The sequence below is a fragment of the Labrus bergylta genome, chromosome 6, assembly GCF_963930695.1.
Source record: "Labrus bergylta chromosome 6, fLabBer1.1, whole genome shotgun sequence".
Taxonomy (NCBI): Eukaryota; Metazoa; Chordata; class Actinopteri; order Labriformes; family Labridae; genus Labrus; species Labrus bergylta.
The window spans coordinates 28,096,115-28,121,857 of NC_089200.1; the positions used below are offsets into that span (position 1 = coordinate 28,096,115).

At 40.1% G+C, this 25,743-nt stretch overlaps 1 protein-coding gene across 3 annotated transcripts; it reads right to left on the reverse strand.

Annotated features, from left to right (window-relative positions):
- Positions 1 to 551: 551 nt before the first annotated feature.
- On the reverse strand, positions 552 to 22,615 carry bcl6aa (BCL6A transcription repressor a). 3 transcript variants are annotated; one of them, XM_065956104.1, is made up of 10 exons: positions 22,080 to 22,615; positions 9,252 to 9,344; positions 5,112 to 5,283; positions 4,799 to 5,020; positions 3,743 to 4,708; positions 3,204 to 3,385; positions 2,947 to 3,114; positions 2,728 to 2,858; positions 2,079 to 2,216; positions 552 to 1,966 (listed from the first exon to the last, which is right to left on the reverse strand). In XM_065956104.1, exons 1-10 carry the CDS (start codon positions 22,105 to 22,107, stop codon positions 1,823 to 1,825), a joined length of 2,244 nt encoding a protein of 747 aa, XP_065812176.1. In that variant the 5' UTR covers positions 22,108 to 22,615; the 3' UTR covers positions 552 to 1,822. The 3 variants fall into 3 exon arrangements, with proteins under 3 accessions (XP_065812176.1, XP_020488249.1, XP_065812177.1); XM_020632593.3 differs by lacking the exons at positions 9,252 to 9,344; positions 22,080 to 22,615 and adding an exon at positions 7,670 to 7,768; XM_065956105.1 differs by lacking the exons at positions 9,252 to 9,344; positions 22,080 to 22,615 and adding an exon at positions 5,376 to 7,615.
- Positions 22,616 to 25,743: the final 3,128 nt, after the last annotated feature.

The following is a 25,743-nucleotide window of genomic DNA, read 5'->3' on the forward strand; positions in this document are numbered from 1 at the left end:
TAGAGATGAAAGTGAAGCTCAGACAGAGGGGCATGAGATAGATTTAGATTTTTAGAGGCGGGATGTTAAAGTTATTTTTCTCTTATTTTGTTGATATCAGGCTGTGAACAGTTCAGGTAATGTTGTGGTCAAAGTTCTTTTTATGTTATCATGTTTGATTATGTCAAAATTATCAATTATAATAACAGGGTGCCTGTGGCCTAGTGGTTAGTTCGTGCGCCCCATGTACAGAGGCTTTAGTCCTTGTAGCAGGCGGCGCGGGCCAAAATCCTACTTATGGCCCCTTTCCCACACGTCATTCCCCTCTCTCTCTCCTGACTCTATCTACTGTCCTGTCTCTCTAATAAAGGCATAAGAAGCTCCAAAATAAACAAACTGAAAGTTCCTGCAGGTCAAATGCGCTTTACTCATGATTGACAAAATATGTTTCTGTTATATGTTGTTTTATTCTTACTACTAATGTTCTATCAGGTTATTTATTATACAACTGTGTGACAATAAGTGTATCATCTGTACTCACTTGAATATGACAAACTGAGTCTGGGACTTAATACATAGAAATCCATTACCTTTATTTTACATTCATACATCAATAACATTGTACAATTATTTTAATGCAGTTAAAAAAGCCCAATCCAAAAACAAGTCCTGAAGATTTACAATGATGAATTTGCATGTTTAAAGATTGGTGACAAGCCTTTAAAAATATATACACACACACCCTCTCACACACACACACACACCCACACACACACACACACACACACACACACACACACACACACACACACACACACACACACACACACACATAAACAGAGGGATGTAGGACGAGTGGTGTCCTTGAGTTGTACCTTAATACAGCCGGGCTGAAATCAGAAGATTTCAGTCAGCATAGAGAAAGGCACATTGAATACACAGTGTATGTACAAACCAAACAAATACCTGAACACTTACACGACTTCACTGTAGGATCTAGAACAATGAGCAAAAAACTGTAAACCTTCACTTATGGAAAAACAAACCAACAAAAACACATCTATACAAATACGTCTGAAGCAAAATATTGTCTTGGTCATCACAAAGCAGTACCTTGAAATGCATTTCAACACTTAAGATTGGCTCTGCCCGCAGAGACAATCCCACAGATATAATTACACAATATGTCACAATATTTACGCAGTTGCCCACTTCATGTGCGCTGACAACTGGTCAGAGAGTAACTCATGCATATCCTCATCAGACAGCAGCAGCAGTCATCTGATATGTTTTACACTTAATCCAAATTACTACGTCTTCTCTCTTTCCCCCCCGTTCTCTTCGCATGAGAATGGCAACTTGACGTGGTGCAACATGTACGTACATCTACATAAAAATGTATAGTCAACTCTATACAGCCGCAAATCTCGTTATCTTAAAATATATGTACCACTGGTCGATCAAAATTTTCAATACTTTCAGAAAAGTAAGTTCTCCGATATAAAATACTGTATTTTCAAAAAACTGATTGTTTACATTCCATCCCTCTCAACAAAATAAAGCTTTATATGCGTACTTTCAAAGCTTAGAAACACTTCAACATACATATATATATATTTATATCTATATAGAAACAATAAAGTGACTAAGATGCCGTACGTGGCTCTACGTTCACATGTAGTGGAAACCCGTTTAGAGTGGCATACACAGCCAATTGAATTGTCTAATGAACACAGTGTGGCACTACAATTTTGGATGATTGTACAAGTTGGGGTCTTTAAATGCCAAGGTCAAGATTGCCTCCTTTGAAAAAAACAAAAAAAAAAGTTCCCTTTTTTCCAGCTCAGCATGCCTTTGTCAAGTCAGTGGGCATGTCGGCTGTGGACATGCGGTATTGGATCTTTGTGTTGGTGATGGCGCCGTGCTTCTGTCGGAGATGCAGCCGGAGCTGACTCTTGTGGCGGAAGTGCAAGTTGCATTTCTCACACTGCAAAAGGAAAGTGGTGAAAACATTATTTTACGGCGTTTAATCGTCTTGTTGTCTTAAATTTAATTCCAAAAAGGTGGTGAAGTTATTGTGGCTCTTTGAGTCAACTCACATGGTAGGGCTTCTCTCCCGTGTGGATACGCAGGTGGCTCTTTAACGTCTGCAGGTGACGGAAGCGCGTTCCACAGATCTCGCACGGATACGGCTTCTCACCCGTGTGGATCAACACATGGGCGCGCAGGTGAGCAACCTGACGTATTCAGGAAAAATGAAAAATGAAATAAGCTTCAATCAAATGATGAAAAATATCAAAAACAGCCTTTGACACTCTGCAAACGTCTTCTCAACGATACAAAAAGAACAAAAAGAATTGAAATGGTTTTCATTCAAAAGTTTCCAAAAGGTTTCACAGTGCATTGTTTTATTTGTTGAAATAAGACAGGAGATTTTCCCAGAGGAACAAATCCCACTTCTAAGGTAGACCAGGTGTGCAGCTGAAAAAGTGCATACTTTTAATTTTTCTTCTTTTAATCGGGACAAGAGTTGGCAAATCCTCAATGAAATACTTGTCAGACAGTATGTTCTGTATAAAAGCCCTAAAGGATGTTCTTCACGGTAATTACAGGTACTTTGGGTAAGCCGAAAATAACTAAAATCACCCGTAATTGCACTTGAGTATTAGTGCTATAAGTCCCATTACATCAGAGAAGACAAAATGTTAAATATGCGGGAGTCAGAGTCGTGTGTAACGGCGTTATTACCTGTACAAAACGAGCGCCGCACGTCTCACATTTGTATGGCTTCTCTCCTGAGTGGATGCGAGTGTGAGTCTTGAGGTTAGCTGGTCTGTTAAACTGAGCACCACAGATATTACAGCGATAAGGTTTCTCTCCTGGAAACAGGGAGAAGAGGACAAAGTGTAAGAATTCTGCAGCAAAAGATGATCCAACAAAAGCATAAATGAATCATTCCAGACGTACCTGTGTGGACGGTCTTGTGGCTGGCGAGGTTACCCTTGTATCGGAAAGCAGCCTGGCAGCGGTCACACTTGTATGGCTTATCGCTGTGAACTTGAAGCATGTGTTGTTTCAGCGCTTCGTCTTCGGCGAATTTGGAGTCGCATTCGTTACAGAAGAAAGTACCGTTTTCTGTTTGTGAAGAAAAGTTAAAGTTAACCTCTCCTCCCAAAATACATGATAACTTTTATGTCGCTTTTGATTATCTGTTTCAAACTAACCGCAACTGGAGTCAGAGTATTCGGAGTGCAGCTCTGCCATGTCCTCTGTTAGTCGGGACCTGGACGAGTTAGGGCAGACTTCAGAGTGCTGTGGAGACGGGGTGCCGCAAGTGGAGCAGTTCAGGCGGCTCAAGTAGTGCGGAGGGTGGCCGTCGCTGCTTCTCAGAGATCCCTCTAGTGCGCTACAGACAAAAAAAAGAACAAAAACTTTAACTCAGAAAATTATGAGAACAGATCAGATCAAACAGAATATCCTGTGAAGATAAAGTTTGCAAAATGATCCTGAAAAACATCCAAAATCCAAAACTCTAAATGTGACTTTGATCATGCTTGTTTTTGTTAAGCAAAATGGCATAAGGAAGTTCTCTACAGTACTTAATAACTGGGGTATGAAGATTTAAATGTCAAAAATACATTCTAACAAACAAGATCCTCTGCCTGATCTTCCTTTAATACCTTAAAATCCTCCCAGCAGTGTTACAATTTGATTGACATGCCAGAGAACAGTTTGTTCTTGAGCGGTATTTGAGAAGCCTCACCTGCTAATGATGTTGTTGAGACGGCTGGCCTGCGGCACAGGTAGGTCCTCACTGTGATCGCTGCTCTTGCTCGTGCTTTGCGGGTCGAGGTTCTCCGAGTCGCTGGGGTGGAGGTAAGCTTGCATGCCGAGTCTCTGAGGTGAGCGCAGCCCGGGATCCCGCAGACCCACCTCCTCCTCTTTAGCGCTCTGATTCAACACAATGAACTTGTACTTCTTCCAGTTGCGAGCTTTAGGGTCCTGCGTGCCTTGCAGGTTTTGCACTCCGCTGGTTTGGGAGAGTCCGGCATTCTTGCTGCTGCTGGACTCTGTCGGGGAGTTGGGCTGGCAGTCTGATTTGAGGGGGCTCTGCGGGCTGCTCATGAGGCTCTTGCGCCCAGTAGAGGAGATGCCCAGTGGGTAGTGCTGATGGATCAGGTCTTCCTCAGCCTGGGGAGCATGATCTTTGCCCAAGTCTTTCTGGTGCTCGAGGGTGAGCACAGGAAACGCACGCTTCCTTGTAGCAAGAGTGATAGACTGGCTGAGCCCCTCGTGGCTTTCCTTCCTCATCTCCTCTTCTCTCCCTACCTCCCTGGAAGCGTAGGTGGTGGAGTGAATAATGTTGGAGGTGCTGGTGCCGACCGCCCTGCTGTACTCTGCCCTGATGAGGTTGGCGCTGTCGTGCGGAGAACAGTGCTTGTGGTGAAGAGCGCTCTTTGAGAGGTCAGCAAAAGCGTTTTTGGCATCAGTGAGCTTGCAGAGCGGGAAGGGGAACCCTGGCATGGGAAACTGCCCGTAGAGATGGTAGTTGCTGGGGGTGCTGACCCCGTTGAACATGTTGGAGCCGTAGGGCCTCCCATCCCTGAACGGAGCTACGCGGCTGTGCATACTGTCAACAACATCATGGGGCCGGTAAGCATGGACGTCCTGAGGTAAAACCAACGGACTGACCAGAAACTCATCTCTGGGCAGCTTGGCAGCCGGATCACTGAGAGCAGAACGAGACAGTTAAAAACACAAATCAGACACGGCTCATAACGACAGAGGCCGATGTTTAATGGAGCTTTGTGGTACCAACCTGGATTTAATGAATCTGTGACAGGTGTCCACAACGTGGTCCATCTGCAGATAGATGGCTGTGTTCATGATGGCCATGATCAGACTCTCCTTTAGTGTGAGACGGGAGGTGTACATGAACTCCAGCAGGATGGCAAAGCCCTCTGGGTCCACCTTTGGGTCCAGACTGATAGCATTAAGGTTGCACTTGTGGGAGTCAGTAAAGATGGTGTAAAACAGCCCACTGCACGCAAAAGGAGAAGAGACGCAAAGATCAGTCAACTCACCTTCAAACTACAGCACTTAGTTCTGATCCTAAATAACTGAAAACACACCTGCAAGCCATGAGAACAGTCTTATGTGCACGAAACTGCTGCCTGTTGACCAGGATGGTGACATCAGTGAGGATATCTCTGCTCCGCATTCGGTTCAGGTTGAGCAGGACATCACTTGCATGGCGTGTGAACTGTATGCAGCTGTCTGCTGCGCAAGCCATTTTGTCAAGTTCTGCGGACAGAAAAAAAACCCTTCAGATTATTTTACACACCCCAAAAAAAAAAGTTTTGTAGACTTTATTTCACTAGTGTGCCACAATTTACCTCTGCGTTTACAGGCTGAAGTACAGGACACATTAAGGAGGATTTTACTGGACTGAAAGGATTTATGATTCTCAATGTGGCAGCGCCAGAAACAAATACAGCTGTTCCTCCAGAAGGCGGCGCCATTTATTAAACAAACACTGTCTAGACATTTAAATTTCTTCCTCTGGAATAATTTCTCTGGCTTACTTTCTCTCTTTATAAACAACAGATTGACACGTTTCAGTTACAAACGAAGATGAAGGAAAACATGTTGTACACCGAAAGGGACAAGGCAGGCGCAGTTAAACATATGTATGATCTTATTCCGTTATAACAGTCTTATTATTACTCTTTTTAGACTTTTTTTTTTAAATGAAAAAACAAAAATAAAAGATGAATTAAACTGACTGATTAGTTAAAAAAAATAAGTATAGAGCCTATCTTAATAATAAAGACCATTAGCTGTCCTGTGCATTTAATAAAAAAAAAAAATCTTTTGGCGCCTCTTTAAATCATTTCTCATAACTCACTCTGCACTCAATCTAACGGAAGAAAAGTTTGGTCTTCCTCTAGCATGGCGATGTCAGATTTTCACTCAGATTACTACGAGACACCAAACTAAATACAGATCACAGTTTCAGCAAGCCGCTTGCTTTTTACTGAAAACGTTGGTTGTTGTTGTTGCAAAAAATAAGATCAGAACAATAAATTTACTTTCAACTGCAAGATGCTTTCGCCTTGATTTAATATTGCAAACAAACCCTGAGCAGCTGGCTCAGAGTAAAACAGTTTTCTAGAATAAAACCTGTGACAGCGGCTTGTTGTGGAGCCCAGCAGCAGCAGCAGCAGCAGCGCGCTGGATTCACTTTTTTTCCCCCACACACACACAATAGTTCACAGAGCATTTCAGGTCAACTATCAGCCTACAGCTTTGTGGATGTGTACAGTTTGTATTTAATTGACTCGAGACAGAGTTAACTTTATAACACGCAGGCATATTTCTGACAGAATCTTCACTCAGTGTCAAGACTAAAATGTGTAACTGGACACGTCCGAAAATAGAAGCAGGACAGAATGCACCCTATGTAGACACATAATAACCTCTGATCAAAAGTGAACTACGAGATTCCCCCTGTGACAAACACACAGGCATGTAGACCACAACAACATTAAATACAATTTTCTGAAAATTGGCTGGATGACAACTCTTTAACTTCAGTCATTGAGTGTTATATTTTGAAATGACAACACATGTTTCTCTCAGCTTAAAAAGTAGCCCTAACATTTTATTTGAATTATCTTAATTTACTGGACTTTTTACGGGCTCACTATGATTGTTCAAGTGCATAAATCCTGTCCAACCAAACCAAATTCTCGAGTCCGTCACAGAAACAAGACAACACTTCGCAGGGAAAGCCTCAAAGTGTGCGCATCACTATAAAACCTTTCAACCTGGTGCAGCAGCGCGGGTTCACAGTGGAAACATTAGAGACAACTTGACTCCTGCGAGGACGTGTCATCCTGTATCGTGGAACAACAACACACACACACACACACACACACACACACACACATATATACACACACACACACACACACACACACACACACACACACACATCAACATTAATGTTTCCGCTACAATGTTACGGTAACAGAAGGGCTTGTTCGGCGCAGCCTTTTGCGCTCCATTAGAGCAAATTATCACCGTGAAGTAAAAATACCCTGAACCCGAGGCTGCCATGCTGCCAGCAAAGTTCCTCTGACAGCGCCGCGCTGCGCTTTGACACTTTGACGCACAAAGTGGCGTTAAAATCAGAGCGCGTTTAACACTCTTAACACCGCCAACTATGTTCAGCCGAGAGCCCCGGACTAAACAGCGGACTCCGAGCAGCCTTTGACCCGCTCAAAATGCTCTCCCTCAGAGGTGTAGTTCTTTATCTGAAGCGTTCAGACAGCTTCACAGCATGACTTTGTGTCAGAGCGGTACAGGAGGCTACAGCGGAGCGGAGGGAGGCTGCTGTCAGTCCCCGCTCCGCTCCGCCGCGGACAGCCACTGCGCCGAGCCGAGCCGAGCCGAGCCACACGATCTGTCAGGGGGGGAAGCGCGCTCCTGTCACTGCAAGGAGCCACTTCAGAGTTTCGACTCTGCACTGTTCAAAACTGCCAGCAGACACAGTCACCATCAGCCCAGGCTTCAACAACACTCAAACAGCAAAAATGGGACAAATAGTTCTGTCTAAAACACCAGCAACACACAGTACATAACAACTTCGCGCCAATTAGATGAAAAAAGGAATTTAAAAAATCACCTGGTAGCGCTTTCCTAGAAACTTCTTGCATCACCACTTCTAAGAACCCCAGTTCTAAGAATCAGACGAGCACAATTCTCGGAATTTGAGCCCGAGACCGTTCCACTTTCCCGGGGCAGGGGAGAGACGTTTTTTCTACTTGTGGTAAAAACAACTTCTTTACAAAGCGGCTATTCTACAAGATATAACATATACTGCTTCTTTAGGAGGGGAAAGTAAGAAATAAGTGTTTAAAAGAGCTCAAAATTTGGTATAAATTTGTAAAATAATGCAGAAAACTACTTAACAGTGGTCTGAACCCCCCTGCTGTTGGTTCAGTCCACAGTCACAGGACGTCGAGGCGGCGACGTCACCAGTGCCTTAAACCCAGCCCCCGAAATTCTCAGAACTAATTTATATTCTATGATTTAAGCAATGTATCGTTACGTTGGCTTCCGTCGCATTTAACACACAGACCCTACATGTACAGCACAGACCGACATCCTAATTAGCTTCACAAGGACAGGTCGATTTGACACGCTCGCCTTCTTCTTCTTATTCATGTTTTTTAGCCAGATTCCCTGCAGGTACGCTGGCTTCATAGACGGAGAACGCTGCGAATCAACACCGGGGGTTTGTGGAAATAAGGAAAGCTGTAATAGATGTATTATTCACAGGTATTTAGGCGGCGTGTGGATGTGACTGTTTAGCGGTTTGATAGTTTTATTTAATTGCAGTGCACGCTCGAAGGCGCACTCCTTGTTTGGTCGACTTTTAATCTTCTCATCTCCACATTGATATTTTGGCTTTTTAACTGTTGACCTGTTCTGCCGTGCAGCATAGAAATGACTGGATTGAGGATTAAATAGAAAAGTTGTTGCATGAAAGCGTCATTCACTGCAGCTGCACAGAAGTTATGTGAATGTTTTCAATCATTGGCTATAATTCTTAATGATGCAGATAGGTGTGTAGGTGAAATGCTAATATTTAAATGATATTATACATTGTGAAATTCAGTGTTAAGGTCATATGTTGGTGTTTTTGGAGCTGTTAGTATAACATGCCTTTAAAGTCCACCTGTCATACTTTAGACATGTTTTTGCTTGCTGAAGAAATTACCTTTTTAATTGGACCTGAAAAAGCATGCTTGTTGAATTGACCATGTAAAGTCATGTGCACACTTTGTACAAAAACATGGCTCATTGAAATGCAAAGTGAAACATTCCTGGAAAATTAATTGAATGCATTGCTGTGATTTCCCCCCCTCTTCCATTTAATTTAAGGCATGTGTACTCCCTGTTGCATCATTTCGCAGACTTGGGCAAGAATAAACGGAGCCCTTTTTTTTTTTTTCCTCCTAACTTTTCAGCTTACTGGTGTTGTGTTTTACTTCATGTTTCTTTCACATGAAAGCAGCCAGGCTTGCGAGTAACTCAGTGGCAGCGCAGAGAGGTTGAACTGTGTAGTCTGTTTTATCTCTGAGGATGAGAAGTGGTGTGATGATTTTTACCAGTTCAAATGTGCTTGTGTGTGACAGCATGAATCTGAAAAGATGCATTAATTTCATGATTTGTGAAAAAAGCATTTAGTGTCAGTGACTCACCTTGGAAACTTTGTTTGTGGGGATTCCATATCACCGATTCCCCGTCTTTTCTCACCCCGCTCACACCATGGCACAGAAGGAGCATTTGTTGCGCTGATAACAGATAACACAGATGAGTTCAAGTCAATTTAACGTGTAGTCATTTTGTTTTATTAACAGTGAAAATAGACTGGAAAACCTCTCCTTTCAAAATGTGATATTTATCTCAAGTTGTTTTAACAATAGAAAATAACAGAGAACCCATATAGTTCAAGTTAAAGGCTGAGGTCGCACTGATTTATCATTTTAATATTTGTAAAGATCCGTGAACAAACAAAGATACAAGTATGAGCTTTTCTTAAGTCTTGTTATTAATGTGATTAATAAGTCAAGACAGCACAAGCCATGTTCAAACAGACAGCCTCGTCATCTGCAGTGGATTTAGATTTTTTCACATATCAACTGATGGATGATTCAATATTTTTTTTTTAAGTATTAGGGGAATATCTTGTAAATTCCTCTTTATTCTAATACTTTTATTTTTATGATGGAGAATACATTTTAAGCTCAGGTCTGGATTTGAATGTCAAATTATTTTCCTCCTGATTAAACATTAATGGTGAATTTTTGAAAAGATTTAAAAAATCTCCCCACCATGGTCATTGTCTCTATAACACATACATGAGCTTGAATTATCATCATCAGGGATATTTCAGCAGACAGCTGCCATCAGTGTACAACAGACATGTAATAAGCATCCACATGAATCAGAAACATCGCCTTTCTTTCCTCTTTTTGCTTTAACCCTTTATATGACGACACACTCCACTGTAATGTAACCAACATTTCCCTGTGGATTGCCCGTGCATCCGCCCATCTGGATCCAGCATCTCACTAAAAACACTCCAGGTGTTCACAAACCATCGGGGACAAAAAAAAAATAAAGTCTCCAAAATAATTAAGACGCACGTTTTTACAGCAATCTCCGATTCAGCACTGCCAAATAAAGACTATGTTGAGCTCCAAACAAAGAGCATCGTCAACTTTATTTCAATCCACTTGGGGGATGTTTCAGGCGCTCCAGCACAGTTATGCATAATGCACGGCCATAAACCATCCAGGAGTTAGGAGAGAGATGTGTAATTTACCGAGGCCCCATGCTGCGCCCTGCTATAGAAGGATGAGATAATTACTGCAAATCCTTGGCAAACTTTTACTCAACCATTTCCTAGCAAAAATAAATGACCCACTTACAGAGGACAGAGAAAGAGTGCAGGGTTGATCAATACCCCCCTGATTTGAAGTGATAGGAGTGACACACGGGGCTCATTGTCACATTATGAACTGTGTATCGGTTAAACCTTGATCACCATTCAGGCTGTGTAATTAAACAACGGGTCAGGACATCAGGGTCTCTTAGGCTGCATGCTGTGCAGAAACAATCACATCAAGAGCAGGTTGTGACAGTGATTCAGGTCCGCACGGCCAGTAACAGCTGCACATTTAAAAAAAAAAAAAAAAAAAGACAATCTTGTACACTTCTTCTGACACAGTGTGAAACATCTCTGAGCCGTATCATTGCCTACACTCTGTGCATGATAGGTCATTGAATAGAAATGCCCACTGACAAAAGCCCGAGGCCCGGAGGTTGCCTCACTTTTTTTTTTCATAAACTGCACACTTTTGTCTCGTTTCACAGCAAATTTCTGCCAACTTCAGTGTTCATTGTCAGCAAAGATGTGAGTGTGGAGTTTTGTTCTGAGAGGCATGATGCAACCGAGCTGTAACACCAAACAGATAATGCTGTTAGCTACAGAGGTCTTTTTAGTTCCTTTCTTTAAAAGAATTTCTTTTTATATTGTTAAGTTTCACTTTTTTAACTCCATGCATCCCAGAAGCATTTTTCTTCTTCTTTTCTTTCTGCTTTTGTCCACAACAAAGTCCTCCATTTGTCAAACTCCATTCTTTCTGCAGGTCTGAATTGTAACACAGAGAACGTCTGTATAAAAAGATTTGCTCCTCTAGTCTCATTGTATGTATTTGTATGTTTTCCTTGATCTTCTATTTGAGCACATCATTGAAAACATATTGCATGCATAATTCACAACGTCAGTTAAAGAACACAGCGTGTAATAAATAGATGCTGTGAAAAATTCCATTGATGGCACTTCAAAAGATTCTCTGTGCAGGTAGTAATGAGCGCACTTGCCTCTTGCTTTTTTTAATGAACAGACGAGTCGTTCTCTGACATGGACTCATGTCTGTTTAAAAGAAAGTGTCTCCGCTCACACACTCCAGGTTAAAAAGTTGAGTTTTATCCCACTTGACAAGGATGAACACAGTGGGAGATTAGCAAGAGCACAAAATCATAGCGATAAGGAGGTCACACTTACCTGAAAGGAGTCCCTTGATTATCTGATCTGCTGTTAATATGGTCGTAAAAAGGAACATTTTGGAAACACACACACTTCAGATTGTTTCACAGTGTATCTCTCTTTCTTTATGCTTTAATGGGTGCTCAAAAGTTGACTTTTATTGTAAAACTGCATCAACAGAGCTCCAGCGGTCAATAACGAGGCTCTCTGGGCATATAAAAGCCTGTTTTATTCTGCTTTATCAGTTATTTCAAAAAGAAATCACACACACACACACACACACAGAAGCCAACCAAAAAAAAACAACAACTTCGGAGTAAGTTTCATCAGTGTGCCTGTGTGTGTGGATAACCTTGAGTTCACCAGTTTGCCTGTGCAAGCTACATGTTAAGGTTAAAGTCAGAGCAGAGGCGTGTTAGAGGGCTAGAATTCCAATTTAGTCAAATCAAAGCATGTAGATTCAGGACTTTCTCAAGGCCGGCGGAGAGGAGCCAGGAATGCAGCCCGCAGACTCGAACTTGATGGAATTTTCCACGCATACCAAGAACAGTCCCCTGCCAGTGTGCCATCTCCTGCATGATGGGTCAGTTCCATCCTCAACACATGAAGATTGTACACAGTAAAAGTGTGCAGTAATAACAAACATCCCCACAAATCTTCACAATCTGAGTGTTTGCACTGTTTTTCCTTTTTTCTCTCTCTCACATGCCCAGGGCAGCAAAACACAGAACTCCAAGAGCACATGAGGAGGAGTTGTTCAAATTTGGGACAACTTCTGCACAGATTAGATTCAAAAGCCTCGGCGTGTGTCTCGGCATGGGGGTTGGTTTGTATTTTAACACACATCTACTCTCCTAGATAGAGCGTTTGAATGGTAAACAAGGGTCTTATTTCTTTGCACCACCCTCAATAATGATCCAATAAGAATCATCTGTCTGATTCAGCCCCCTTTTCATGCACTGCCTCCTTAACACCTTTTAGCAAGTGTCAAACTGGAGATCTCTGCACGCCAGATTAAACGTTGTGAGGCTCATTTTGAATCACAGTTTCAACACTGATTTATGGGCTCTTTCCTGCATCCAAATGTACCTGACATGTACAACAGTGATACCCAACCAAGAGTACTTTTGATTTTTGACGAGTTGATTTTTGTTCAACAGTTATTGAAATAGGGGAAACATGTTTCGACTCAGATTCCCACTTTAATTTTAAACTAAATCTGAGGAGAGTTTTCTCAGACCATCAAGCCAGACGTCAGCTGTTTCCAACCCAGATCTTGTTAATCCATTAAGAATGCCCACAATTTGATCTCAAAATCTTTATTGTAATTCAGTCTGGGGCAAAGTTAGCCGATGTCTGATGAAATCTTTTATGTCATTATTTAAACAAATTGGAAAGACTGGAGTTGATACTGAATATTTGTTGCCAATAAACCATTGTGAATTCCAGAAAAAATACAAATGATTGAATTTATATTAACTTGAAAATTGGATTTTAATGTGTGTGTATGGCCTTGACCCAGATCTACACAGTCAAATGTTATTCAAATATTAAAGGACTCACATTAGGGAAGAAGGACACCATAAACCAGCTAAACAAGACTTAAAGCTGACACATATTTCAAAGCCTCACAGATTTCAATAAAAGGCCAAACTAAGGCCTAAACAGAATCAAATCTGTGAACGCTGAGATAGATGGGAGCATACTTTCTTTCCCTTTTTTTTTTGTTTATTATCAGCACTCACAGCAATTGGTATTAATTGTTGTAAGCAGCTATTGTTCTTTCAAATCTGGAAGTTTGCAACAGTTTATTTTTGGACTTTTTGTTGCCTTTATTGTTGAGATAGGACAGTGGAGTGAGATTGAAAACAGGAAGAGAAAGAGAGTGGGGAATGACATGCGGGAAAGCAGCCACAGGTCCAATTTGAACACAGGCCGTCTGATTTAGAATACTATAGCCTCTGTATTTTTTTCAGTTTGTTGCTGGAAGAAAAGGTTTAGGAACCACTGGCTTAAAATAATAAAAACCTCAGAACTGATAAGGTCAGCCAAAATAATAAACACTTTCAATAATTAGCTACAGGAATGGACGGCAGCTGAAAATGATAAAGTTAGCTTTATTTAATGCATAGCAGTTTAATTGTTAGATAAAAGATAGATAAAAAGTTTAATCAAGTTATCTTTCATAGATAGTTTAGATAATGAGCTGAAAATCCGATAAACTGTTGAAATTGATCAAGTTATGGATAAAATATTAAAACATTATGATTACGTCATGGATAAACCATTGAAGTTGATAACGTTAGCTCAAATAAAGTTCAAATAATGATCTAAAGAAATGGCTACCAGCTGAAATTCAAAAAGCTCTGTTAACTCATTGGATTATCAGATTAAATATTATAGTCACAATGAATGACATTAGCTTGAAGTGGTAGTTCAACATTTAAAAATGGATTAACTTATTGATAAAGCTGATTGAATTTGTTAAAGTCATGCTAGATTGAAATTATAACGTTAGCTTAAAGTCAACGATTACTATAATGTTAGCCTGTGGTGTAATTGGAAATGAGAATTTGACCAAACTGATCAAAAACAGAAATACATATGTATTTACTTTAAAAATGCTATAACAATATATTTAATGTTTCATGTAACAGAAACAGAAACAATTTGCAGAAAAGAAAAATGCTGGTTTTGATGAAGCCGTATTTAAAGATAATTTGCTAAATGTATTAATCTGATGTTGAAGAAAGACAGATTTAAAAGGTTTAATCTAGTGTTTAATATAGGATGTAAAATTGCTGCTCAGATGTTCAAAGAGTGTTTCGGGGTTTTCTTTTCAAACTGTTGATGAACTCAGTTGGGGTATTGTCCAACACTTTGGTAACAAAGCAATAAAAAACATAACGACGATTTCTCTAAAATCAGATTCCCAGCAGTTTTAAAACTCTTAGATTAACTCTGTCTGCTGGGGCAGTGACATACATCAGTAGGACGTCTTCTAAAACCAGGAAGATTAATTTCAAGATTGCCTGGTGCACTGTTTAGGCAACAGACATAACATTTCTACTGTATTTACTGTACCCGTGAAATATTCCATTGTCAATGTTACGGCCGCACGTAGAAGTCAACAAGTTCAAAGTGACTTAAATGATCCAAGACGTTATGTTGCTAAACCGGTTTTAATTCTCCGATATATATAAAGAACAGCACTGATCCCTAAAACACACTTTATTTTGAATCTGGAGGGTTTGTCACAGAGTTTAAGAGACTAAATATAGAGTCTTCTACAGCTCACTTCACATGGGAATAGTCAAAGCCACTGTTTTGTAATTGGGAACTGAGTTCTCATGTCATTCCCAGTTAGTTAACAGCTACAACTCTCTAAACTCAGTCATGCTGCGGCCTAATTTTCTAACAACATTATTAAATTCTCCTATGATACATCACTCCCACTGCCAGGTCACAGCAGCCGCCTGCATCTGTCTCTAACAGCCAATACTGGTCCACAGGGCTAGTCTAACAGGCACTACACAAACATTCAGCTTTAGGCCACGGTCCAACAAGAACCACACTGAAAGCAGCAAAAGTGAAGAAATCATAACCATCACGTCTGCTTCAAAGTAAGAAAAAACACCATAAGAGGGTCAAGTACCTGCAGCCACAATTTAGGATTTTCTTTCAATATTTCTAATGTCATTAGTCTAGATTGGCTTAATTGAATTGCACAAGGACTCTGGAATTAGCTCCCACAAAAACGAGAGGTTGTAGACTGTTTGGTTTGGACTCATAACCTGCTTTCACATTTGCACAAAACTCCTGAAGTTAACTGGGTGAGCTGCATGTGTGAACATAAACAGATATTTTTTTTATTCTGACTTAATCCCGAACTTCTCCCGCCAGCCGCCTGGTTGAAGTGCAGAAGAATATTACCAGGAGAATTCACCACGAGTGAGTGGGAGGGGGTGGTGAACTGAGTTCTCTGTGCATGTAATCACACTCAAACTGCGATATTATGTTTTCTGTTCACAAGTATGATCTTCTCCCCTCTTTTATTGTTAAGGTTCATTTTTTGGCTTTTTATACATTTTTATTGTTTTTTAAACAGGACAGTGAATAGAGTCAGAAACTTGGAGAAAATGGGGATTGACATGCAGAAGCCATGGGTTGGAGTCATACCCAGCCCGCACACGCTTGAGAACTTAAGCCTCTGTACATGGGGCACATTTATTAACTGCTCAGCTACGAGTGCCCCTTCTCCACACTGTTATTGATATTGTGATTGTGAACTATACATAGCATTGATATAAAGGCAAATATTCTCATTATTGTATAGTGTTGTGTTGCTTGGTCCATCTCTTCCACGTTGTTCTTTCTACATAAAGTCTCTATATATGTAGGAATAGTCCCATTGTGGGGTGCATGTGTGAGCAACAAGATCAGGTTCAGTAGGAATCCTCCTGAAATTCTCTAGACATTTTCAGGAGACTAAATACAGATCTCGGAAATAAAAAGCTGATGAAGCCTTTGGTGGCAAAATGAAAATTAATGTAAAAGTGCCTTCAACCTGCATTCTTACTAATGGCCAGTGGGGGGTGACTCCACTGGTTTTGCACATAGGTAGGTAATTCAATAATTTTGTTTGGTAAAAATAATGTGAATGGGAGCACTGGTGGCGCAGTGGTTAGAGCCACATGTATGGAGGCGGTAGTCCTCTAAGCAGGCAGCCCAGGTTCAAATCAGACCTGTGGCTCCTTTCCCCAGAGACCCCAGGATAAAACCTTGGGGAACTCCACATGTAATTTTTGTCTGCTCAAATGTGAAGTTACCTACAGTATAGACACAAAGAAGTCCCTGCCCAGTTACATACACTGAGGAGTAAAATAGATGCCTGTTGGACTGTGCAGGTTAGACTGTTTATTACTGGGCCAGAAACTCTCACTGAGTTTTCCAGTTGGTCGAGTAATATAATGTGGTCAACTTTCTCGAACGCAGAACTGAAATCGAGTCTAAAGCCGTTTTCACGTATGCGCTCACATCACTCAGCTCCTCCGGGAAATATCAGGAGTTTGCCGGAGATGTCTGTAAGTGTGGAAGCCCTATAAGACTGAGGTTCTGCCGCTGTGTGTGTTTAAGCGGATGTCGTTAAATGACTTTTACCTAGAGCTGTCTTGGTGCTGTGATGTTATGGAAAACCTGACTGGAAGACATCAAAGCAGTTATTTAATGTTAATAACTATTTACCTGTTGGAAAACTGCTTTTTCGATTATTTTATTTCAGAAAAAGGTCTGTAATATTTCATCATTGACTTGTCTAGATTGTTCTTTTTTAATAGTGGCTTGATGATTGATGTTTTCAGGGCCTGTGTGAAGACACCTAAAAGAAACAAATTTACAATCTCTAACAGATCTGTGGCCATGACTTCGGAAACTTTTTGTAAAAAACCTGTTTGCCGAATGTCAAGATGGCAGGAGAAGGAATTTAGTTGTTGTCGGATTAAATCGTTTCATGGTGTTAAAATAGTTTTAACTAGACACAGCACTTATCCTGATTGTGTTGTTTAGGTACTGACAGCTTGTCTTACTTTATTTGTTTTTTTAGTAAATAAGTTGGAAAATTCATTACAGGCTCTGGTGAAATTAAGTTCAGCTGCTACTGACACAGGAGTGTTTTCCTGTCCACAGCAGCAAACAGAGCATGAGCATTATTATGGTTTTTAGTGGTGTAGTCAGAGAAGAATGATTGCCTATTATTATAGTATTCATTAGTTCTGAGTTATACATGTGAAGTCTCTCATTGTAGAGATTATAATGAATTGACAGATTTGTTTTTCAACACTTTTTTTCCTTTTCTTACCATTGTAGCATTTTTCCATGGAGATCTCTTCTTACCAGAAACACCTTAGTGGGAGCACTATAATCCATAACATTTGTCATTTTAGAGTTGAAAATATATAAAAGAGGATATCAGCGAGGCGATGGTAGCGTGGTGTTTAGTGCATGCGGCCCATGTATTAACGTTGTAGTCCTCCAAGCGAGCGGCCCGGGTTCAAAACCGACCTGTGGCTCATTTCCTGCATGTCATTACCCACTTTGTCTTTTCCCCAATTTCTGACTTTTTCCACTGTCCTGTCTCTAAATAAAGGCATCAAAAAGCCCCAAAATAAACCTTTAAAAAAAAGAAGATATCAGCAAAAGAATGTAAGTAAAGCGGAGAGAAGGCTGCAAAGCGTCTGCACTGTAAGAAAGTAGGAAGCACCAAAGAAGGAAGAATGAGTAAAGGAAAAGACCTTACTTAGTCATGATGACAGCTGTTAGAATTATACACATTTTAATATTTGAAGTTTCTATCTGGCTCTTACACCAAGTGATTGACCTCTGCTATAATATGAATGATGCTTTTTGTCTCTGGGAATGTTTTTTTTTACTCTAAAACTTACTTTAATCGGGTTGCATTTTGTGAATCTGCAGGTCACAGATGCTGACGCTCTAATTTAAAGAATGTGTTGAGAACACAACAAAGTGAAAGCAGGTCATCAAAGACCTGGATGCCAGCGTATAAACCAGCAGACCATGGGACTTTCCCTCAGGGAAATATGACATATATGAAATATAACTGAATAACCTAAACTACCCTCATGAACTTGTAGTAAACCTTTAAAGCGTGCAATACGTTTTCATGAAGCGGGAAAGCAACACACTCTTCAGGATCAGTATCAAAGGCTGTCAGTGAGCAGTTTAGACCGTTTAATTCTGAGAAGGAGAGCATGTAGCGTTTACATTTTGCAATTTTAGATTACGGACATTTCTGCAACCTCCACTGCACTTGTATGTATTTGTAGGACTTTGGATATTCCCTTTAGATCATCGTACATGGACTTATGGATACTTTTACGTATCACTCTTCTCCTAGGTTTTCTTTATTTGTTTTTTAGGCATGCAGCGTTCCTTAAAGGCTCAAACTTTGAGGGATGTTAGTTTTGTTTCTCCTGACATCTTCCTGCTGTTCTAGGAACATTAATCTCCTCCAAAGCTTAGAGCCTTAGTTAAACATGCACTGGAGCTCTAACAAAAAGAGGCATTTAATTACAATAAGGTAAGGTAACTTCATTGGTACCATTAGGTAGATTTGGTTTACAGTGAGTCGGCCTTCTTTTACACACAAACGACAGGACAGGACAACATATGATAAAGTGACAACAGTGCTGAATATTAAAGTTAAATGCCTTTAGTCAATAGAATTGATAACACAGTTGTAACCTGCTATATTTCCACTGAGCTGCACAGTTTAATTGATTTTCATTAGAAAATACTATTAAACACACACACTGAGGTTATCTCTTTGAAATGTGTTCTCATAGTTCTTTGAATCCCTGTTGTTGAGCACAATAAACAGCATGATCATTACACAACAGGGCCTCAGGGTGATCTCAATAAAAGGCCACTCTTTACTCTGCACATTTATACAACACCGTGCAGCAGATGTCAACGGATGGTCTCACACAGGCTTGCTGGTGATGACGCTGTGAGGCCAATTAGCTCACTACTGTTGACGTATTTACAATTTCTTTTAGTAATAAATTATCCAGCATGATTCTTTAGACCGTCTATTGAGCATTCATTTGAGTTGGTAAAATATCACTAAGGGTCACAGTGTTCCAGAGCCCTAAGCAACGTATTCATATTGCTTCTTTTTTTCTGTCCACCAAATAGTGAGGCTTTTCTTGGGTCAGAAAAGAAGCAAATCCTGATGCTCAATAAACTTGAATCAGCCAATATCGAAAACTTTTGCATTAAAATCCACTTTAAAACACAATTAGTGATTAATTTACTTTTGATTAGTTGACTAAAAGACTGGTCATTTCAGCTCCTTTTTATATGTACTGGCAAATCCTCAAGAAAAGACATGGAATACTTTTGAAGACAAATGGTGAGTCCTCAAAAGTTGTTGTTTCCATGGCAATATGTTATCCTTACTGCACATTTCAGAGTGTTTGTGTGCCTCTGATATTTATTAATTCATGACTTTTTTTATATTGACTGTTTTTATTTCGGTCCTTTATTCTTTTAATGCCGCTTATTTATTTCAAAATATGTGTTACTGGTTTCGAGGGCTGAGAGGGCATCATGGGCAAAATGCATTTTATTGCATCACAAGGCAACCTGTGCAAAAATCCTCTTGGCAAAAAAAAGTGATAAAAACAACCAAATTATTTAAATTGAAAAGGAAACAATGAAAGGAAAGGAAATGGGGGTTTGCATCATATCTTTTAATTCAACTCTTAAAAAAAGAAGCAACAAAAGTGTTGCGTTTATGTTTTTGTATGGGTTAGGGTTCATCTAAAAAAATTAATATCTTGTAGAGTCGCTAAACAAAAAAAAACCTTTAATACTCAATGGTGTTAAAACTTCTTGAGCACTTTTATTTTTTGCAAGCGGAAATAATACAATACCAGTTATAGTTTAACAATTAGTAACTGACCTTACCACTCGTAAAAAAAAAAAAGCTTTAAGTTGACATGATGAAGGGAAGGTAGTTCAGCAAATAATAATATCCCCAAAAAAAATCATGACGCAAAGGTCGTGCAAGTGAGAGTATTTTTCTGAGCTAATCCAACAGATTATTTTTTTCAGTGCATTAGTCCATAGGTGTATTTTCATGTCATCCTGCATTTGGGTTTCCTCCAGCCAAAGCAGTAAATGGATTTAAATCCAACATGGAAACATGGGATTGGCGAGGATGAAAGCAATCCGAGCAAACCCCAGAAGTCACCCTCACTCCCCAAAAAATAATAATTTAAATAAACCCCTGAAACTCTGAGTAGTGACATGGATCAGGAAGAGATCGCTCCAGCATTTTTATGAAATATCAAGGAAAAGAGATGCATAAAACATGAAATGCACATGTACCTCTAAATTGTTGATTTGAAAAGAAAACGTATCTTTTTTTAAACAAATACCGTGTCTTTTTCATTTCTATGCTGGGTTTGCTCTGTTGGAATAAAACTTTAAATATTCCTTTGAAACTTTGTCTCGTCAACACCTCCAGCTTATATTTCTGCTCCACAGCTCTTTTTTCTTTCTTTTCTGGAGAGCCTCCCACTCTTTGTTTGCTAGAAACAAATCAACTCGTATAACAATCAGGCCTCGTTAATCTGCATTTATGCAAGTCTGAAATGCATAAATAACTTTTTTTAAATTCTATTACTCATGAGTCATAGCATATAGATACTAAAGCCCTCACTGCAGGCATTTCAAGTGTCTTTAAAGAGGAAAATACCAGTTCAAGGTGCAGATTCAAGAAAGAGTGTCACCTCCTGTGAGCCACACGTTCCTGTAATTATCTGATCTATAACACACTGACACACATATATCTGTGTGCTTTACATGCATGGCACTGCAAGCTATTCTTGATTGTATGATATTTAAATTAAACAGTACATCAAACTTCAACAAGCATGTCATGGGTTGCATGTGTGTGTAAAACAGGTTCACTGAGCTGCTGTTTAGAGAGCTTATAATGCAAAAAGGTGTTCTGTAACAAAACAAAGGTGTAATTAAACCACTATAGTCTCTGTTTTATATCACCTTTAAAGCTGATAAGGCGAGATGTTGCGAGGGTTCGTCTTCAAAATGGAATCAATAGGTGTCAGAAATTATTCAGAGCCCATCTCAGCTTGAATCAAACATCTATTTTACATGTTTTTACATGCGGATTAACCTGTGATGGTGTCATTTACTGTACTTGGGACTCCCATTTGCTTATCAGATGTCAGTTGTTTTATCAGGAGCTGTGTCTCCTGTATGTCCTTCAGTGTTAGTTTGCATGTAGTGCTTGGTCATGTTGTGACAGTCAGTGATTCAGCAATATATTGATCTAATCTCAGATTAGCCAACTATCAAAAAGGCATATGGAAATACACAGATGAATCCCTTCTGTGAATGCCAGCAGTGTTTCTGTCCTCTGTAGGAGTTTTGTTCCGAGGAGGGATGATTTCATCATCACTTACCTGTGCAGGTGTTTAGTGCTGATGCTTCTACAGTCTAAAACTATAGCCGTGCACAGTTATATTCAATTATTGAGGTGCATTTGATTTATTTCAGATCTTAAATTTCATGTCTTTTATACAGTCGGCTCTTGTAAAGTTGAAAAATGTGAACAATTTCATGATCACAACCACTGATACAAACAAGATATTATGCAGTGTTGGTTAGACCTACATTTATAGAAATAATCAAACTTGATATTTGTGCACACTTTCTAATTCTCTGCCTAATTTATGGTACACAACAGAATCAAAATCATGTATGTTGTTTCAGAAATGTTTGTATTAAAGTTTTTTTAAAACATGTTTGCTAACAATTCTTCTTTTCTGCAGAAATATTACTCTGCATGTTCATTAATCCTGCCAGCATTGTATTTTTGTTATTTTAATTCACCTAGGTGTTAACAATCAGAAGAAAGAAGTCTCACCTTTTTTCTGCTGGAAGGAGTGAGGCATGATGGGATCTGTAGTGGGAGTCAGGAGGCAGTGCTGAGCCTTGAATTCAAAGCTGCGAGCCCGGTTCAGGAGTTCAGGAAGTGAAAGGGGACCTCTTCTGCACTTCCAAAAAGTCTCTGTCAGCGGTGCCAGTCACTGAGATCAGTCAACTTTTTCTACCTTCACTGTGGTATGATCCAGAGCACAGCAAAAACACAACCCGCCTTGCTGTCTGCACCAGAGTTTTATTTTTCTGGCAAGGAGCACGATGATCCAGGATGCAGAGTCTGACTGGTGCCCGAGCCTCCCTCGGAGTGGCAGCTAAAGCTGGAGGGATGAAGCTGTCTTCAGTGCAAAAGGGCACCGATTCTGTGTGTGGCGGTGGCGGAGCAGCTCTGGTGAAGCCTCGTGTCTGTCATTGTGCAGCAGGATGGGAATGCTTGTGGAAAGGCGGGCACGGCAGTGCGGCTGAAGTGAGTCAAGTCGACTGAGCACGCTTCATGTTGGTTGAAACAGTCCACAGGGCAATCTCTGGCTCTCTGAGCTGATAGGCCGCCTGCACTCTAGCGTTCATTGATTGTAGCACTCGGTCGCTCCACTTTTCCACGAATGCTAAAACCATGGGGCCGGCTCAGTTTTGGAAAAAAAAAAAAAAGGGAAGAGATTAACCAGCCTGTAAAATAATCCCAGTTTTCTATATATAATTCATTTGAACGAGGAGGCTAAAATCCCATTAAGCCACAGGAGCACAAACATTAGACTAGCAGTGCCTTTAACATGGAGGAACTCTTGGAGCTCAAAGCCATCTGTCAGATCAGAGTTTTCCATATACGCCAATGACACATTGTTTTATAAACAGTGCTTTTATACAACAAACATGTCAGTGTCCTGGAGCAGTAATCTACCCAAGCTTATCTCAATCCATGGAACTAGATATTGCTCTTTATAACTTGTCTAGAGGAGGGGGGTTATTACATCACACCAGCTGTCACTTCAACCTGCCCCAGCCAATAGGAAGGTCAGAGATGAGGCTGCAGGAGGGAAATTAGAGAGGAAAATCCTGAAAACAAAGAATTACATTTTGGGAAAATGCTCCTAATAGAACAACAATCACGTTATATGCTCTTGGCGAAAGAAAATCATTAGAATATACAGTAGCTGCATGTATTTAAATTGTGATAATTTGGGTTTACTTAGAAGTGAAGGTACATTTTGGAAAGGATTAGAACAGATATCATCTGCTTGTTAAAAAAATGTGCTTAATGTTTAAAAATCCCAATGGCAGTAAAGGAAATCTTGGGGAAAGGGTTAATAATAGAATGGGATTCATTTTGGATTTTTTTGTGGAAATATTAAACAATTAGATGTAGCTGCATGCAGAGAAAGTGAAATATATTGTAGTATTGAAGTTGCAAACTTTGTGGTTGTAAAAGATGAAACATGTGATTTTGTGCTTTTTAAAGTGCACAACAATGTTTTTGCAGAAGGGTATATGAAGGAGAATCACAAAACTCAAAATCAACATTTTAGGAAAATGCATGTCATTATTTCAGCATTTCTTATATAAGCGTGGAGCTGCATGTTATCAAAATGTAACATTTTGTGTTTTGCAGTTGCGAAGGAACAACTTTGGTCGCTGCAGGAGGAAACATTAGAGAGAGAAGAATTGGAAACAATGAAACAACATTTTTCATGATAGTGAAACATTTTAACAATTTGTGTTTTGTGAATTGCAAAAGTGCAACCTATGTATTTGCAAAAGATTTGATCAGACATTTAGACGTCTGAGGTGAACAATATAAATGCAGGAGGGAAAATCATCTGAACCTTAAATTAAACATTTGAGTTAATGCTATAAGTTTAACATTTTGTTCAAAATTTCAGGTAAATAAAACAATTTGAGCATAGCTTTATGAAAAGATAATATGCTAATGTGTATTTTTGTATGCTGCAAAGGCAAAACACATTTGTGACTTTTAACATGAAGTCCCTTTCAAGCACATGAATCCATAGTGTAAATGTAAAAAGCAGTGGTATCTGTGAGCACTGGAATCAGTGTGTAATCGTTCCTGACACCTGATGTTGAACTCAGATTAAATGAATACACATGCTGTCTGTGCAGATAAGCTCACCTCAGCGGGTAAGAACTCCCAAAGCTCCTGCTATTAACAGAGCTACATGCTGCACAGCTTTACTGTGTCAGCATCAGGCTCTGTGTTGCTTATGAGCACTGTCATCCGTGCAGAAAAAGAAGACATGAATGCATCAGAATGTGTGTGCTTAATGAAGAAATCAAACCAAACATGGGAGGGAAAATGTTGTGATTGATTGATTGAAAATGAGATACATATAGACAGTATATGTGTGTGTGTGTGTGTGTGTGTGTGTGTGTGTGTGTGTGTGTGTGTGTGTGTGTTTGTGTTTGACAGATCTGTAAAGTATGTTCATACAGCCATGGGATAATCCACTGGATGAGTGGACTAATATTCAGCCAATCCTGCTAAAGCCAAATTAGTCCAACACATTTCCATCATATTTCAAAATAAAGCGGCCTCAACAATCTGAGCTCTCGGGAAAGTGACGGCAAATGACCGGTGAGCCCTCAGATCCCCGTGATCCCGGGATAAACTTCTCATGAAGGAGCTTACATCTCTGAACTAACACACAAATGGAAGCCAACAACAGGTCACACGGCCTCATAGGAAAACTTTGATTACTGTATTGTGCTCTTAATGTCGCTGACGGCCACGGCGAGGCAGAGAGAACCTGTGCAGGAGAGAAATAACAATAAAGACTGACTGGAGTCTGATACATGGATCCCCACCTCTTCTCTGTGGGGCTTATAAAAGGATGGCTTCAGCAGTGTATGAGTGACCTTAATCATCAGAGGGATATTTGGGTTTTATTCGGCAGCAGCGATGCGATGCACGCGGTCATCGCTGTGCTTGACTGGCAGGCATAAAAAATGAGAGGGGGGCAAGGTCGGTTTGCAAAGTGTAATCCATATCATCCCGTTATAGAGGCTGCACTGACGTCGGCCCCCGGCCAAACATTTTGATGTTGATAATGATGTTGGATTATGCTGTCATCTGATGTAATTTCGGCCTGCATCAAATAAACAAAAGAGGGATCATCCAAATTCTTTAAAAGGGACCCTTTTTACACAGCAACCTTCTAGATGCAAAATGGATTTGATTCCTGATGTGTTTATTTTAGTTTGCTCAACTCGACAGACTTATTTCTAGCTCAGTCTTTTCCTTAGAAATGTAAGATCAACTATTCACATTATCCTCGCTCTTTACAGCATGCCTTCCAGTTATTCAGACCAGCAGGGCCTGAAAAGACACATGGTCTGAAAGTTGAGAACATTGACCCCTCGCAGTCTGCACAACACTTACTGTTTTTTTTCCAAGAAAAAGAGAAGCAGTTTGTTCATTATTGAACGGGAACTAGCATACATATTTGCAGCTCTATATTTTTACTCTGGGATTCCACTAGAGTAGCGCAAAATCATTCACAGCGCAAAGAATGTGTCTGTTCTGTAGGCCGTCATGTCTAGCCTCTGAAAGAAACATAAGTTATGTCCCATTTCAGGGGCTGCATTACGTCACAGCGGCGCGTCAAACGCCGGACCATTTCGAAGGCTCCTTCAAATCC